The 15,125-nt window shown below is 39.1% G+C and overlaps 1 protein-coding gene across 1 annotated transcript in view; it reads left to right on the top strand.

Annotated features, from left to right (window-relative positions):
• LOC115411411 (CUB and sushi domain-containing protein 1-like) overlaps positions 1–15,125 on the top strand; it is a 692,182-nt gene that overhangs the window by 574,852 nt on the left and 102,205 nt on the right. Inside the window, exons 33-39 of the mRNA XM_030123526.1 lie at positions 7,377–7,493; positions 7,633–7,746; positions 9,735–9,830; positions 12,278–12,481; positions 12,848–12,972; positions 13,111–13,207; positions 14,140–14,244. Coding sequence (XP_029979386.1) covers positions 7,377–7,493; positions 7,633–7,746; positions 9,735–9,830; positions 12,278–12,481; positions 12,848–12,972; positions 13,111–13,207; positions 14,140–14,244 — 858 coding nt within the window. The remainder of the gene's footprint in view (positions 1–7,376; positions 7,494–7,632; positions 7,747–9,734; positions 9,831–12,277; positions 12,482–12,847; positions 12,973–13,110; positions 13,208–14,139; positions 14,245–15,125) is intronic.

Below are 15,125 nucleotides of genomic sequence, written 5' to 3' on the forward strand. Positions count from 1 at the left end.
CAAACACACACCGTCTCAAACCGCTCTTTTATTGGTTTCCATGGTAACTAAGAGCTGGTGCGAGAAAGAAGGAATTCTCCGTGACTGTTGATAGGGTTGTGTTTGTGTGTATGTATGTGTCAGAGGCAGAGAGACACAGGGAGTAAGGCTAGGAGAGAGACACAGCTATTACAGAGTGCCGCCTAGAGGCAATATCACACACACACTCACACACACACACACACACACACACACACATATATAGTCGGCCTTTCTAGTTATTGTCGGAATTGTCGTGAAATTTGATGCATGTGTGTCCCCCATGGGATATATCACATTGGTGATCTCCTAACTTTTCATCTAATGAGTTTAACAATACCGAGAACATGCAGAACTAATGACGTGCTCATCATGTGTTTTTGTCATATTGTATTAACTTTTTTAGTTCTAAGAATGTTATTGTCAGGGTGGTGTGGTGGTTAACACTGTCGCCTCACAGCAAGAATAACCTGGGTTTGATCCGGGAACCTTTCTGTGTGAACTTTGCATGTTCTCCTTGTGCCTAAGCGGGTTCTCTGTGGATCCCATCTCCCAACATGCACCTTAGTAAGTAAGTAAGTAAAGCTTTATTTATATAGCACTTTTTAAAACAACATGTTACAAAGTGCCTGACATAAAGGGGAGATCGATCAAATGAAATCAAATCAAATCAAATTTTAAGCCAATTTACAGAAACCCAACAGAATCCTCCAGGAGCAAACACTTCTGACTGGTGACAGTGGCGAGGAAAAACTTCCCTTTTACAGCAGAAACCTCGAGCAGACCCAGACTCCTGAAGGATGGCCATCTGCCTTGGCCAGTTGGGGTTAGAGCAAAAAAGTAAAGGAGGAGAAAAGAGAGAGCGATAGAGATAAAGAGAGACTGGGGGAGAGGGGGGAGGTAGGTGGAGACACATGCACAGATAACTGAACTAGAATATGTATAGAACAGTATAATAAACACTATCGTAACTATATGGATAAGTGAGTGATGACGATAAAGGTGGAGAGAGGCAGGACCACAGCAGCAAGTCCAGAGATGATCTTACGAAAACCTGTGAAGATCCAGGGAAAAACCGCTGATGATCCTGGGAAAACCTGTGAGGTGATAAAGCACAGAGACTCCAGGGAAGAAGTCAAGTCAGTAACATGAATTCACTGGAGTGTAAACAGAAGAGATTTAATGAAATGCTTGTTTATAAAAGTGAGTTTTTAAGAGTCGCTTGAAGATGTCTATAGAATCTGATGATCTGATGTGATGGGGAAGACTATTCCAGAGGGTTGGGGCCAGAATTGCAAAAGCACGGTCGCCTTTTGTTGAGAAGTTGGAGGGGGGGATGGATAGGAGGTTAATGTTTGATGAATGGAGTGGTCGTGACGGTGAGTAGGGAACTAGGAGGTCAGAAATGTAACTGGGGGCGAGGGTGTGCAGGGCTTTAAAAGTAAATAGGAGTATTTTGAGGTGGATGCAGAATTTTATTGGTAGCCAATGTAGGGATGCGAGTACTGGTGTGATGTGGGACCGACGACTGGTGCGTGTTAATAACCTGGCGGCTGAATTTTGAACTAACTGTAGACGATTAAGGGAGGACTGGTTGAGGCAGGTGTAGTAGTTAAATGGTCAATTCATAAGCAAGAATCGCAATCTCAAAGATTAGATACACATTGGACAGTTGGGAAGTTTAATGTGGTATGACAACCTTTTATTTTTTATGTAGAACAGCTGACAGTGCACCTTGACTCTGGATAATGTGTGCCGTGTACAAAGTGTTTGGGTAATTACTAGGGATGTCCAATACTGGCTTTTTTGCCAAAAAACAATATGCCGATATTGTCCAATGCTTAGTTTCCGATTCCAATATCTACCGATACCGCTGCCGATGTATGTGGGATATTAAACTAATTTTAGGTAACATAACATATATCCTGTCATGGAATTAACACATCATGCCTAATTTTATTGTGATGCCCCATTGGATGCATTCTCAAATGCAACAAGGCTTTCAAAATGTAAACACTGTCTGTGCAAAGAATACATACTTCAACTTAAGTTGTGGAAAAAATGCCATATTTATTTATTTTCTCTCCCTCCCTCCATGAGTCTATTACAGTGTGGCAACTCTACTGTACAATTTTGAAAACTGCACATTTCTTTCAGCTACAAACAATGCTTCATTTACGCGTCAGTAAATGCCAGCGAAACCAAGGCATTATTTTATCGGTTTTAATGATAGGCAAAAAAAACGATAATGATATTCACCAATATTACATTTTTATGCCAGTATTGGGCCGATATTATCAGACATCCCTAGTAATTACATAGTGGAACTTTCTAAAAAAAAAATTTCCTAATTTAAATTTATATTTATTTATTTGTTTATTGTGGCATCTTATACCTCTGTTATATGTCTCAGTGTTTGTCTTACTTTTTGTATGTTTGAAAAACTACATATGAACAAAAATACATTGATCAAAAAAAAAAAAGAAAAAAGACTTACAACCTCAAATGGATGTCAGGGCGACAGTGATCTTCAGACTGCGGTATGGGGAAGACCTCCACAGGAGCTTGGTTAACTAACCCCCCCACCCCCCATAAGAGAGGAAGACAGACAGAAAAGGGAGGGAGGGAAGGGCACAGAAATGAACACAAACAGGAGTGTAGGGCAGGTGGGTATTTATAGGCCTATGATATGAAGGGGAGTGTTTGAGGTGTGGTCCTGTAACTGTAATTCAACTAAGACGATCTCCAGTATAAATCAGTCAGAGGTGTGAATCTGACAGTGAAGGGTTATGGTCTATGGACGTCAGCACCGTGATGACATGTTGACACTTCCAGGGTATACACCGCCTTTGCCTGTTGGTACTCAGGACAAGCTCCAGCACCCCCATGACCCTGCTGACCATTAAGCGGTTCAGAAAATAACAGACTTACTGAAAAATTACCAGTCCCTCCTGTCTGTGTAGGTAGTGTACTTTCAAGTTTGTGGGTATTTACATTTTTGAGATGAATGTACCCTCAGAAAAGTTGAAGTTATAAGTATTCTGTTTATGGTTTTCAAAAAGCACTTGGAAAAAACTCCAATGCAGCTTTAAAAGTTTGGGACATCTTAGAGATATTTTCCTGTACTTTCACTAGCAACCAACTACCCCGCTGTGTGTGTCTGTGTATGTGTATGTGTATGTGTGTGTGTGTGTGTGTGTGTGTGTGTGTGTGTGTTTGTGCAAGAGAAAAACTGAAACGCAGACACAGAGGTAGGACTACAAAAGTGTTGTGTATGTGTGAGTGTTCTTGTGTACGCTTATAGATGATCAAAGCATTTGCATGTGTGAGAGAGTGACTTGCATGGCATTTTTTTGCATTTAATTGTGTGTATGTGTGTGTGTGTGTGTGTGTGTGAGAGAGGGTGAGTGATCAAAGCATATGTGTGTTGAAGGCTTTTGATAAGGCTGACACCTGAGCCTAGAGCAGCACCACTGGGGGATTGTGGGTAGATCAAGACAAGACCTCTAGACCTAAGGCTTTAAATTCAGCAGCACAACAAGGATCAATCCAAAAAATATAAATCGATATCAGTGTGGTGGATCAGAAGGAGAGGATAGAAAGGGTGTGATTACTGTGATGCTTTAGGAAACGAGGAAAGTTGGAAAGAATAGGAGTGGGGAGGAGGAGGGAGATGAGTGGGTGGTGGGAGGGTTGGGGGTTCAACAAGCAAAGCAGGAGGAATCAAATAAAGTTTTCGAGTATTTCATTCCTAGCATGTAAATCTGTTTTACTGAACAAGCTTTAGCCCAGAGTACAGACCGGTTTTAATGTCCACACTCATGATCTTAGAGGCTTTGACATGTTTTCCGATAAGTCAGTGAGGGCTCAGGGCTTTCCCACTGTGAAATCGGAAAGTGCCAGAGGGTTCTCTGGTGGACTTTTTGAGCCCTTTATGCACAGTTCGTACAGAACTGCAATCCTGAAAACTTTGCTTGGGTGAATTAATCTGAAAGCAATGTTTGAAGTCGCCCAAAAATAACCGCAAAACCCCAACTGAACTGGGAGAGAAAATGTATGCATCTGTTGAAACAAGTATTTATACTTTTTGTTATTTAAGCCATGATGAAGAAATATTTCCAATATGTAGGTTATTATAGCTTTGAAAATAAGAAACGGTAATTTTTATTATCTCTGCCAAGAGATTATGTTATATCTCTGCTTACACAAAAAGGTCTAACACCAGTATTCTTCAACTACTTAGATTTTGGAGCAAATTCATTAAAAAAGGTTTGAGGCTATAATAATTTTTTGCTTTATTAAAGCACTATTACACTAAAGAGCCTTAATTGGAATGGTAACAATCATGTACAGGGTGGGGAAGCAAAATTTACAATATTTTGAGGCAGGGATTGAAAGACAGTGTATGACCAATTAGTTTATTGAAAGTCATGAGAATTTATTTGCCACAAGAAAATTGACATAATAGAAAATGTTTTTATTCTATGTGTCCTCCTTCTTTCTCAATAACTGCCTTCACACGCTTCCTGAAACTTGCGGAAGTGTTCCTCAAATATTCGGGTGACAGCTTCTCCCATTCGTCTTTAATAGTATCTTCCAGACTTTCTCGTAATAGTTTTGCTCATAGTCATTCTCTTCTTTACATTATAAACAGTCTTTATGGACACTCCAACTATTTTTGAAATCTCCTTTGGTGTGACGAGTGCATTCAGCAAATCACACACTCTTTGACGTTTGCTTTCCTGATTACTCATATGGGCAAAAGTTTCTGAAAAGGTATGGATAATAGTGTTAGGTATGATTATGACATCAATATATGTTTGGTTTCAAAACAACTGACGTAGTGCCTGCTGAGAAAAAACAACTAAATGTTCATTGTAAATTTTGCTTCCCCACCCTGTACATTAAAACAAAGAAACAAAAAAATGCCACCAACTCACAAAAGGCCACAAAATTGTTATTCAATAAAGGAACAAGAAGAAGAGCAGATCGCTGGCCTATCTGGACTCTCCACGGCTGAAGACATGCCTTTGACCGAGGCAACACGTTGTGATGCATTCCTTTTCACCCTCGCACGTTCTCTGTGAGCACAGAGGTGTAGATAATTAAAGTGTGTTAGGGCTCAGTCCTGATACTCTAAAGTGGACACAAGGACTGAGCAAATTTACACTAACAACGAAAACTAGACAAGAAGTGTAGAGGTCAAAAGAGGTAAGGAGCGATAAGGAATACTCAATGTGTGTGTGTGTGTTTGTGTGTGTGTTTATGCTTGCCTAGATCTGTGTGTGTGCTGGAGGGGGATGACACTGACAGATTTGCTACTTGCTGCCGTTTTTAACTCACACAGCACACACAAACCCGCACATGTACGCAGACATTCAGGGACACGTGCACTAATTTCATTGACCTTAGCCGGAGTAACCTGTAATATAAATGTGCCCACGCCCACACACTGCTCACACACAAGGTTTCCAACTCTCTCGGGGGTTGAGAAGATTGATCAAGCTCGTGTTCATTCTGCTTCTTGTGGGTCATGTAATAGTAGTTGGGATTAATAGGCTTTTTGAAATTGCAGTATGCTGATACAGAAGATCCCACACTGCGCTATAGCTCAGCACCACATAAATTAATTCACGAAAGTTTTTATCCTGCTGGGCTGTTGTCAAAAGGAACTACTCTGAAGAGGGTATAGTAGAACAGTCATCTCAATTCATGTATCACTGAGTTGTAGCACAGTTCCACATTGCTGTAAGCATTTTACGCTTTTTGCAAGCAGAGAACTAACAGGAAATGAGTGAAGAATGACAAATTGGCATTGTTATGCAACAAAGGTCCTTGAATTCAAACTAGGGATTTTGTAATTACATGGTTAGCGCATTACACTGATATATTTGAGAGCTAAAACATTTTTGTTTTTTGCTAAACTGTCCAGCTTTTGATAAAAAACAAATAAAGTGAGGTGGATTTTTTGAATAAAACATAACAGATTTAGTGGCAATGCAGTAGCCAACTTTATGTGCAATGGGCAGAATTCCCAGCACAAGGCAAAGAATAAAAAAAACAGATGCATGATTAAAATCTGAATGCTTCATTGCAGCATGGTTTCTGTAAACGATTGAAGCAGCAAAGCAGAAGAGGTTCAGAAACTATTGGCAGAAATGTGGCTTGCTACAGTTTTGCTTTTGTTCTTTCTTGGCTGGTGTAGAATGTAAAATATGTACAGTGTCCCTTTTTCTGTATATAGTATATCACTATACTAGTCTACAGATTGATCTTTAACTTTAGTTCAATGGTGTTTCCATAGATGAATACTGTTTTCCCCAGTTTTTGAACACTTCAACAGGTCGATGGCTTAACAATGTTTTGTTTTTTAGTTCTTGAAGTCAAAAACATTTTCTTGCAGTTGGTCTGTTCATACATTTCAAGAACAAACATAAAGTAAAGCCTGGGTTTAGGTTGTAAATTAAGGTCTTGCATGACAGTGGACGAAATACTCCATATGATGACTTCATCTAAGTTTCTTGTATTATCCATATTGTTCCCCTAATGCAATAACAACCCATAATTATATTTCAGATCCACTATGCTGGGATACTAAAATATATCACTGTTCGGATTCACTGTACATCCATTAATCTGTGCCTTGTGTTATTAAATGCTCACATATTGTGTTTAATCGATGCTCTCTCATTTTTATTGTTGAAGTTATTCAGTGAAATGCAACTGCTAGCTTTTACTCTTTATCACTATTTTCCTTCCAAGCCTGTTTTTGGTTCCCAACAATAGAGAAGTGGATAATAATAGATGCAACAGAAAACACTGGTCACATGTGAAGATGTAGCATGTTAATGTTTTTCCTTCAGGTTTAACTGCAAGACCCCTTAGATCCACATTTAAGACTAAAATATGCATAATAAAATCAAGAATATTTATTCTTTGTCTGTTAACATCACAGAATAAATTAATTAAGCTTTCTCTTTCAGGTCAGTGTTCTTTGATTACATCTGGTCAAATATACATCTGCACTTCAGGATCAATCATTTTTCAAAGTTAAAATTACGTAAAAGTGATTTTGTGTTAGAGATTTGTGTGTAATGGAATTATTTGGCATTTTCACCATCCCTGTCTGCAGTAAAAGCATATTCAGAGAGAGGTTCAAAGAAGTGCATTTCACTTATTTCTAAGAACATGCACTTCAGTGAAAAGGCAGAGTAATGCACTATAGAAGGTAGCATGCATGATTTTAGACACCGATTTTGTCTCAGCAAGGTGCGCAGATCTGTGGAAAATATATACTGCATTAGGTTTATTATTACAAATTATGTAAATGAAGATAATGACATTTTCTTGATCTGCAGCTCCATGTGGAGGACAATATGGTGGATCTGAGGGAGTCGTTTTATCTCCGAACTATCCTCTGAACTACACTACAAGACAAACCTGCTCTTATTACATTACAGTTTCCCCACAGTTTGGTAAGTAGATAAATACTCAGACTATAACTACTTATAGTGGCTGTAGTTATAACTGATGCACCAATATAGAAGGTAAACTGTATCTTTATTTACCGAAAAAAATCTATTTTTTTTTTTCTTTTCTGTCCCTTCCATTCAGTGGTGTTTGGCCAGTTTGCTGTTTTTCAGACAGCAATGAATGACTCAGTGGAACTGTTTGACGGAGCCAATGAGAACGCCCGTTTGCTGAGCTCCCTGGCAGGGTCACACTCAGGTGAGTCTGCAGTTGGTGTTAAATGTTAGATGACATATGATAGGAAGCTGCTGCCGTGGGTGTTCATGGGTTATCAGACAAGGGGATAACAGGTTAAAATGGAAACACTTATTTCCACTATTTCCCCACATGGTAGAAGACAAAGAAAAGCACACACTAAGACAGAAACTAAACATTAAAAGTTTTAACCAATACGATCCAGATGATTAAAAACACATCACTCCCAATTTAAGCCATCAAAATCAAAGCTGCTATTCACTCCATCCGACCATATTAACAGAATGAGTATTAACTAATGATAATATTTTTCTCTTGAGTTTCTTTTTTAGATACTCCAGAAAACATTTGAAAGCAGGAAATAATGAAATCATCTGTAAGAAAGCAGCTCCAGGGGGCTGTTGAACGCAGCACCAGTGGTCGTTATCACAATTTATTTGACAGTGATGTATCTGGTGAAAATCCATTATGGGTTATCTTTACACAAAGAAATCAGCAGTGGAAAAGCGCCTCACTGGGCCAATCCAATGTATGGTAGCGCTGATACTCCAGAACACAATCCAAGTTTCTTTATCCTATACCTCTGAGTCATCCCAGTTAAAGTGTAGAGTCACACACAATATTCCCAGCATGTGTGAAAAGTGAAGGATAAGACAAAATCAATGTAGACAACACAGTATGTGCAATGAAATATGAAGAAATATTGATTAGCATAGTTGTTGGCAAAGTGTGCTCTTGTTGCCTCAGAGTTTCGTGTTCTTCTGTTGTGTGTCATGGCCAGAGGGCATGCTGCAGGGAAATCCCACCGGAATTGACAGTTAGTGTTTTTTACTATGGAAACCGGGGTTTTAAAATATTTTCTCTGTTATGTTTATTCTGTTTTGTGTTTGTAGAATTAGGAGAAGAAAATGAAGCTCTTAATGAAGGATAAGAGGATACTGGTCTGTAAAAATGTCAGTACTTAAGTAATAATGGGGGTTGGTGTTAAAAACATCACTCACAGTACAGAGTGTACTGTATTCGTCAATAAACCTATACTGTCAATATGAATATGCTTGTAGCCTTACTCTATAGCAGTTTTTCGTTGCATTAGGTATGCTTATATATGGCCTTAATGTACTGTATAGAGCTTGTTTTATGTTGTTTTCATGCTTCGCTCCTTTGGGCAGCTCAGTGAGCTTAGTTCAACATAATAAAAAGGAGGATGTGACAGTTTCTGGTAAATGTAGCTGAACATGATGCAATTTTTTTCTTCTCAAGTACTATCCATCTAAGTTAGTTCAAAGGAAACAGGCCGGTTTATGTAATGTAGAATGGGTGGCTTATTTCTTAAAGTTAATTTGGGTTTGAAATTCCCCTTTTGGCTAAAACTGGCAGCAAAGAATAAAAGACACCAGGCTTTGCAAAATAATGTTATCCGCATCATTACCCTATCACACGCACACATAAACATACGCACAAATACACATGCACAGGCAAACAGCTTTGTAGCACATTGTTCCAGCTAACTGACTGATTATCCTGACACACAAACATATTAACACACGTACATGCATAACAGGCATACGCATGCACACACACCCCGCTGCAGCTAATGATGGTTCTAAATGTCAGCCACACCAGGCCATGTTTTTCTCATTTATCACTGTTACTTTGTTTGCCTGTTTATGCGTCTGCATCCAGATCTGTGCGTACGTGCTTGTAAGTTGGTGTGTGTGGTTGTTCTTGAATTCCTGTGCTAGCGCAGCACACATGATGGACAAGCCCTGCTAATTGAGGTCTTTATTTGGTCATTAATGTAAATTAGTGCAGCTAAATCTACACCGTCGCTGTTTGCATCTTTGATTCAAAAGACACTTACATTGGTGCGTGTGCATTTGTGTCCATATGAGGCCGTCTGTATGTGTCAAACAGCAAAGAAGAGAGGCAGGTTACAGCATCCGTCGTCATTTTGAAGTTCTAATGTGTCTGTGTGTGATTGTGTGTCACAGGTGAGACATTGCCATTGGCTACCTCCAATCAGATCATGCTGCGGTTCAATGCTAAGAGTGGCCAGTCAGCTAGAGGCTTCCACTTCGTCTACCAAGGTAACTCACACTCTGTCCAAGTCACCCTTATTCACATCCGCACACAATGAATCACACTCAATTCAAGTTCAACATCAATGCCTGTCTTCTGCTATTTATTGTGTTTTCTCAAGCACAAAAAAAAAAAAAAAAAAAAAAACAGTAATAGATTAGAAACCATGGCCCTGTTCTGGAAAGTGTGTTTTAAAGATTGTTAAAATGAGCTTAACCCTTAATTCTGAACTGAGAAACCTTACGAAGTGAACAGACTTTTCAATTTCAGAATAGTTGAGCAGAGTTAATTCACTCAGTTTAGTATACAGGGTGGGGAAGCAAAATTTACAATGAACATTTAGTTGTTTTTTCTCAGCAGGCACTACGTCAATTGTTTTGAAACCAAACATATATTGATGTCATAATCATACCTAACACTACTGTCCATACCTTTTCAGAAACTTTTGCCCATATGAGTAATCAGGAAAGCAAACGTCAAAGAGTGTGTGATTTGCCGAATGCACTCGTCACACCAAAGGAGATTTCAAAAATAGTTGGAGTGTCCATAAAGACTGTTTATAATGTAAAGAAGAGAATGACTATGAGCAAAACTATTACGAGAAAGTCTGGAAGTGGAGGAAGCAACAAAACACGTACCAAAGCTTTTATTAAAGCTCTCAAATCTAAAATCCTAAAGTATCCAACCAAATCCATGAGAAAAATGGCAATTGAACTTGAGGTAGACAACAAGACCGTTAGAAATGCAGTAAAATAGGATTTGAAGATTTAAATTCTCATGACTTTCAATAAACTAATTGGTCATACACTGTCTTTCAATCCCTGCCTCAAAATATTGTAAATTTTGCTTCCCCACCCTGTATGTTCACCTCACGCCCGGTAAAAGGAAAAAAAGCCATCATCAATTGACATAAGAGATGACAATTCACCATCATAATGGATCATGACAAGGCAGATCCACTGTAAAATTTCAAAGGAGGAAAAATATATGCAAAAAAATAGAAGCTGTTAAGATAATGTCATTGGATGCTGGCCATTCATTCATTCTCTGTCACAGATTCTAGACTGTAGATTAGATTAGATGCATCAAAAAGGAACAATAGGCAACAAGTGAGAGAGAGGCACACACTCAGGATATGAACAGAACAGCAGAGATCAGCTGTTTTTTAGACACGTCACACCGGGAAGTGTTTGACAGCTCTGATGAAGGCGGAAGCTACAGCCGAAACCGTCAGCAGAAAAAAAAAAGCAAAAACATCTTTCTTCAATTCTACTTGTCTACACAAGAAAATCTTTAACTAGCAGAGATCGACCAGAAGTGTTTTTTGAGCTCACCAGCCAATAGGTCATTTGCTATTGTGAAGGCACTGTGTCCGGCGTCGTTGATACCTTCATCGTCGTTGTTGTCGTCATCAAAGTCTTTATCGTATTTGATAGCAATTTTTTCAAACATATTCTCTGATGAAACTACTGGTCAGATTCATTTCAAATTTTCTCTGTCTACAAAGTTTGTTCACAGTTTATAGAAATTTATGTTTTTGAATTTTTGCCAAATTTTGTAATTATTCAAAATTGTGTCTTTACTTGATGGTCCATATTTTAATAGCTTATAACAGGGAGATGGTTGCAGATAACAATATAGTTATTAGTGACCACTGATGAAGTCATGGACTTTGATTTAATTTGCTGTTATCCTTCAGTGAAAGTACCACCCACTTCTATCGGGAGATTGATCTGCATCCAGACCACAGGACTCAGACATAGCAGCACAACCTGACAACCTCACAAATTCAAGTTGTTATTGATTATTGATAGAATATGCCAGTGAGCTACAGGGACATTGGTCCTATTTTTAAAGCCAGGAGTAGAGAGCAGGTAATCACCGACATCACCCACATTTTACACAGATTTTTGACATTATTCATGTCTGATATCGACTTTTTAATTGAAAACAGTTTGACCATTGAACTGAACATCAAGTAACAAAGGTCAAAATATGAATATGTAATCAGTAATATACAATAAATCAGAATCATTAAGCATCACATTAACTCTGAAAAATTGACATAGAAGTGATTCCAATTGATTGATTGATTCCTAATATTAACTATTAATGTTTTTATCCACTATTGACCAGTTGGTGATTCATTAAATACATTTTGTGTCCAAACCCTACTTTTGGGAAAGGCAATGTTTAAGATCTTTTAAGGTGAAATGGTCACAAAAAGTGTTTTATTAACAGCATAGTGTTTCATTAACAGGGCAAATGTGAGCAGATCAGAGGAAGACTTTGTAATGAAATGCATCCAAATATGCTTTAAAACAGAGAAAGTTAGAAGTAAAAGCTGGCTTTGACTATAAACATGTTTATTTACATGTTTAGTTATTTGAATAAATATAGTATATTGCTATTTATTTTTATTGCCTATATTATTTTATTGTTATTATTGTTGTAGCTGTGCCTCGGACCAGCGACAGTCAGTGCAGTTCAGTGCCAGAACCTCGGTACGGCCGGCGGATTGGTTCCGAGTTCTCAGCTGGTTCTGTGGTCCGGTTTGAGTGCAGTCCTGGATATCTGCTGAAAGGGTCCAGTGCCATCCGTTGCCAGGCCGTTCCAGGTGCCCTGGCTCAGTGGAATGCAACAACACCGACCTGTATAGGTAAAACTCATGGCATTACGCTAAATATATTGTGTGCATACGCTGCTGTTCCATGAAGCTCCAAAGAGGTAATCAGTCATCTTTGACTCATCTAGCACATCTTTGGATTTTGACATTAATTTTTTACAAACTAAATGCGTGCCTGCATGGAATCGCTCTCTGCTGAGAGCAAACGTCTAACAACAGCTTCAACTGTCATCTCAGTTTATACCATAAATAATGTTTGTTATCATATTTTCTCCGCGGCTCCCTGTAGTGGTAATTTGAGCACCATATTGTTTGAACTGGATTCACATTACCTGTATCTGTTAGCTGTACTGTTAATAGTTTTTGCCAAGAAATTCCCATTTTATATTGTCATTCTAGTTCCCTGCAGTGGCAATTTGACTGAGCGCCGTGGTACGATTCTGTCTCCTGGATACCCTGAGCCTTACCCAAACAGTCTTAACTGCCTCTGGAGGATCCACGTCAGTGAAGGGGCCGGGATACAGGTACACACATTAATATGCACTTCCATTAAATGAACACCTCTGCATATAGTATCTATAGTGTATACAATAACTATAAAGAATGAACACAAGTTCCTGCAGAGAGAGTTTTGTCATCTCTTTTAATTGTTTTCTGTTTAGATACAAGTGATGACGTTTGCTACTGAGCACAACTGGGACTCTCTAGAGATCTACGACGGAGGAGACATGACAGCTCCGAAATTAGGGTCATTTTCTGGTATGACAATATGCTCGCAGACTCTGTCTCACACACACACAACCTGATGCACAATAACACATACACACACATAGTTGGGTGACGTATGATGGATGAGACATGACAGGTCCTAAACTATAAATACATGCACACACATACCCACACACATAGATTGACAGACACCCACACATGCATAAACACACAGACACACATACTATAAGGATTTATGATGAATAACAAATGACATGTCACAAACTATATATACAGTACCCACACATACAGTTTACACTGGGGATCTATGATGGATGAGTTCTAATACCAAGAAATGTGATATGTGTCTTAAATGTTTTAGGCAGAGAATTCCTCTAACTCCTCTCATGCAGTCAGTTAAAGGTGAGGAGGGAGCTTTTCAACATGAGGTTAAGTGAAGGATGGAAGAAAGAGAGGGAGAGAATGAAGGCAACAGAGAAGACAGGGAGGAATAAAAATGATCTAACCTTTTACAATTTCCCAACGGAGTTTCCCCTGTGACCTGCCCCAAGCACATACCTGTCACACACCTATCACACATAAAACATGTCGCCCATAGGGCACCACACACTCACACACATGCATGCACACAAATGACTGTGCCCTTCTCCAGAGAGCACTCGGGGGAGCAGCCCACTATAACCATAGTCATCTGGTGTTGGCCACTGAGCAGCTTCACTGGGGCATATGAGGGTGGCCTTAGTTGAGGACACAAAAATGGTAGCTGTCCATTGAGGGTGAGGGGTCGTTCACCCTCTCTACCCATCATTTCCCTGCTGGTCTTGACTTCTAAACAAGACCCCTAAAATCCCTCCTCGCCTCAAGCTCTATTTCTGTAATTTCTGTCTGGTACGTCTGCTATTGTGATATGTATACATGTATGTTTATTCATATAAATATCATTTCTGTTGCTTTTTTTACAGGAACAACAGCTCCCGCCCTCCTCAACTCTACATCCAATCAACTTCTACTGCACTTTCAAAGTGACATCAGTGTGGTGGCAGCAGGCTTTCACTTAGAATATAAAAGTAAGTTAAACCTTGTAATACACATATACTTGAGCACACTCACATAATTGTAGCCCAAACTTCAACATCAAATAACAAGAGTCAGTGACCTGAACTGGTATTGCCTCAGAGCATACACCCATACTGAGACACACAAATTCGTGCATGTATGTAGAAAACACGCCTGGATGGAAGCAAATAAATCCATGAAGACTCAGACATATACACACACACAATGTGTTGTATATACACATTAATGCAGAACAGACATGTTGACACAAAGAAAGGAAGACAGACAAAGATATAGACACAGGTACTGCATTAACATCATACAATTACGCACATACACACCTGTCAGGTTGCGGTTGTGCTTTTCAGTCCTTTGTAGTTGTTTTAGCTTAGAATCACTTCTAGATCAATGAACACGTCCCCTTTTGTGAGTATTTCTGAGACTTTGTGTGTGTGCTTGTATTTGCAGGTGAGTGCACACATTTGTGGCCCACTGGTCTCTACTTTTCTGTTGGCTTGGTTTGTATACATGCCATCAGCAGGAGAAGAAAAACATGGAGAAAATCAGTCACTTGTCTAAACTATGCCTCAATTTGCTTGTGACCACTACATACTGTGCAGGGTTTTTTTTTTGGTTTTTTTTTTCCTTTTTGTCAGTTTTTTCTTCTAGATGTGCAGGAACCATAAATGTTTCAGCCCAGTAATAGGCAGACAGCATGGACTGTATTGGATATGTTTTAAAGGTGTCCTGCCACACGCATTCCATTACTTTTGTGGAAATGTCTGAAGTCCTACCATGGACTCTAACATTTTTTGTGGAAAAAAATGTTGGTTACCAAGTTTCAAGCCATTCTAATGTGGTACAGAAAGCCTGCTGGAAGACTCAGCTCCAT

The sequence above is a fragment of the Sphaeramia orbicularis genome, chromosome 3, assembly GCF_902148855.1.
Source record: "Sphaeramia orbicularis chromosome 3, fSphaOr1.1, whole genome shotgun sequence".
Classification (NCBI taxonomy): domain Eukaryota; kingdom Metazoa; phylum Chordata; class Actinopteri; order Kurtiformes; family Apogonidae; genus Sphaeramia; species Sphaeramia orbicularis.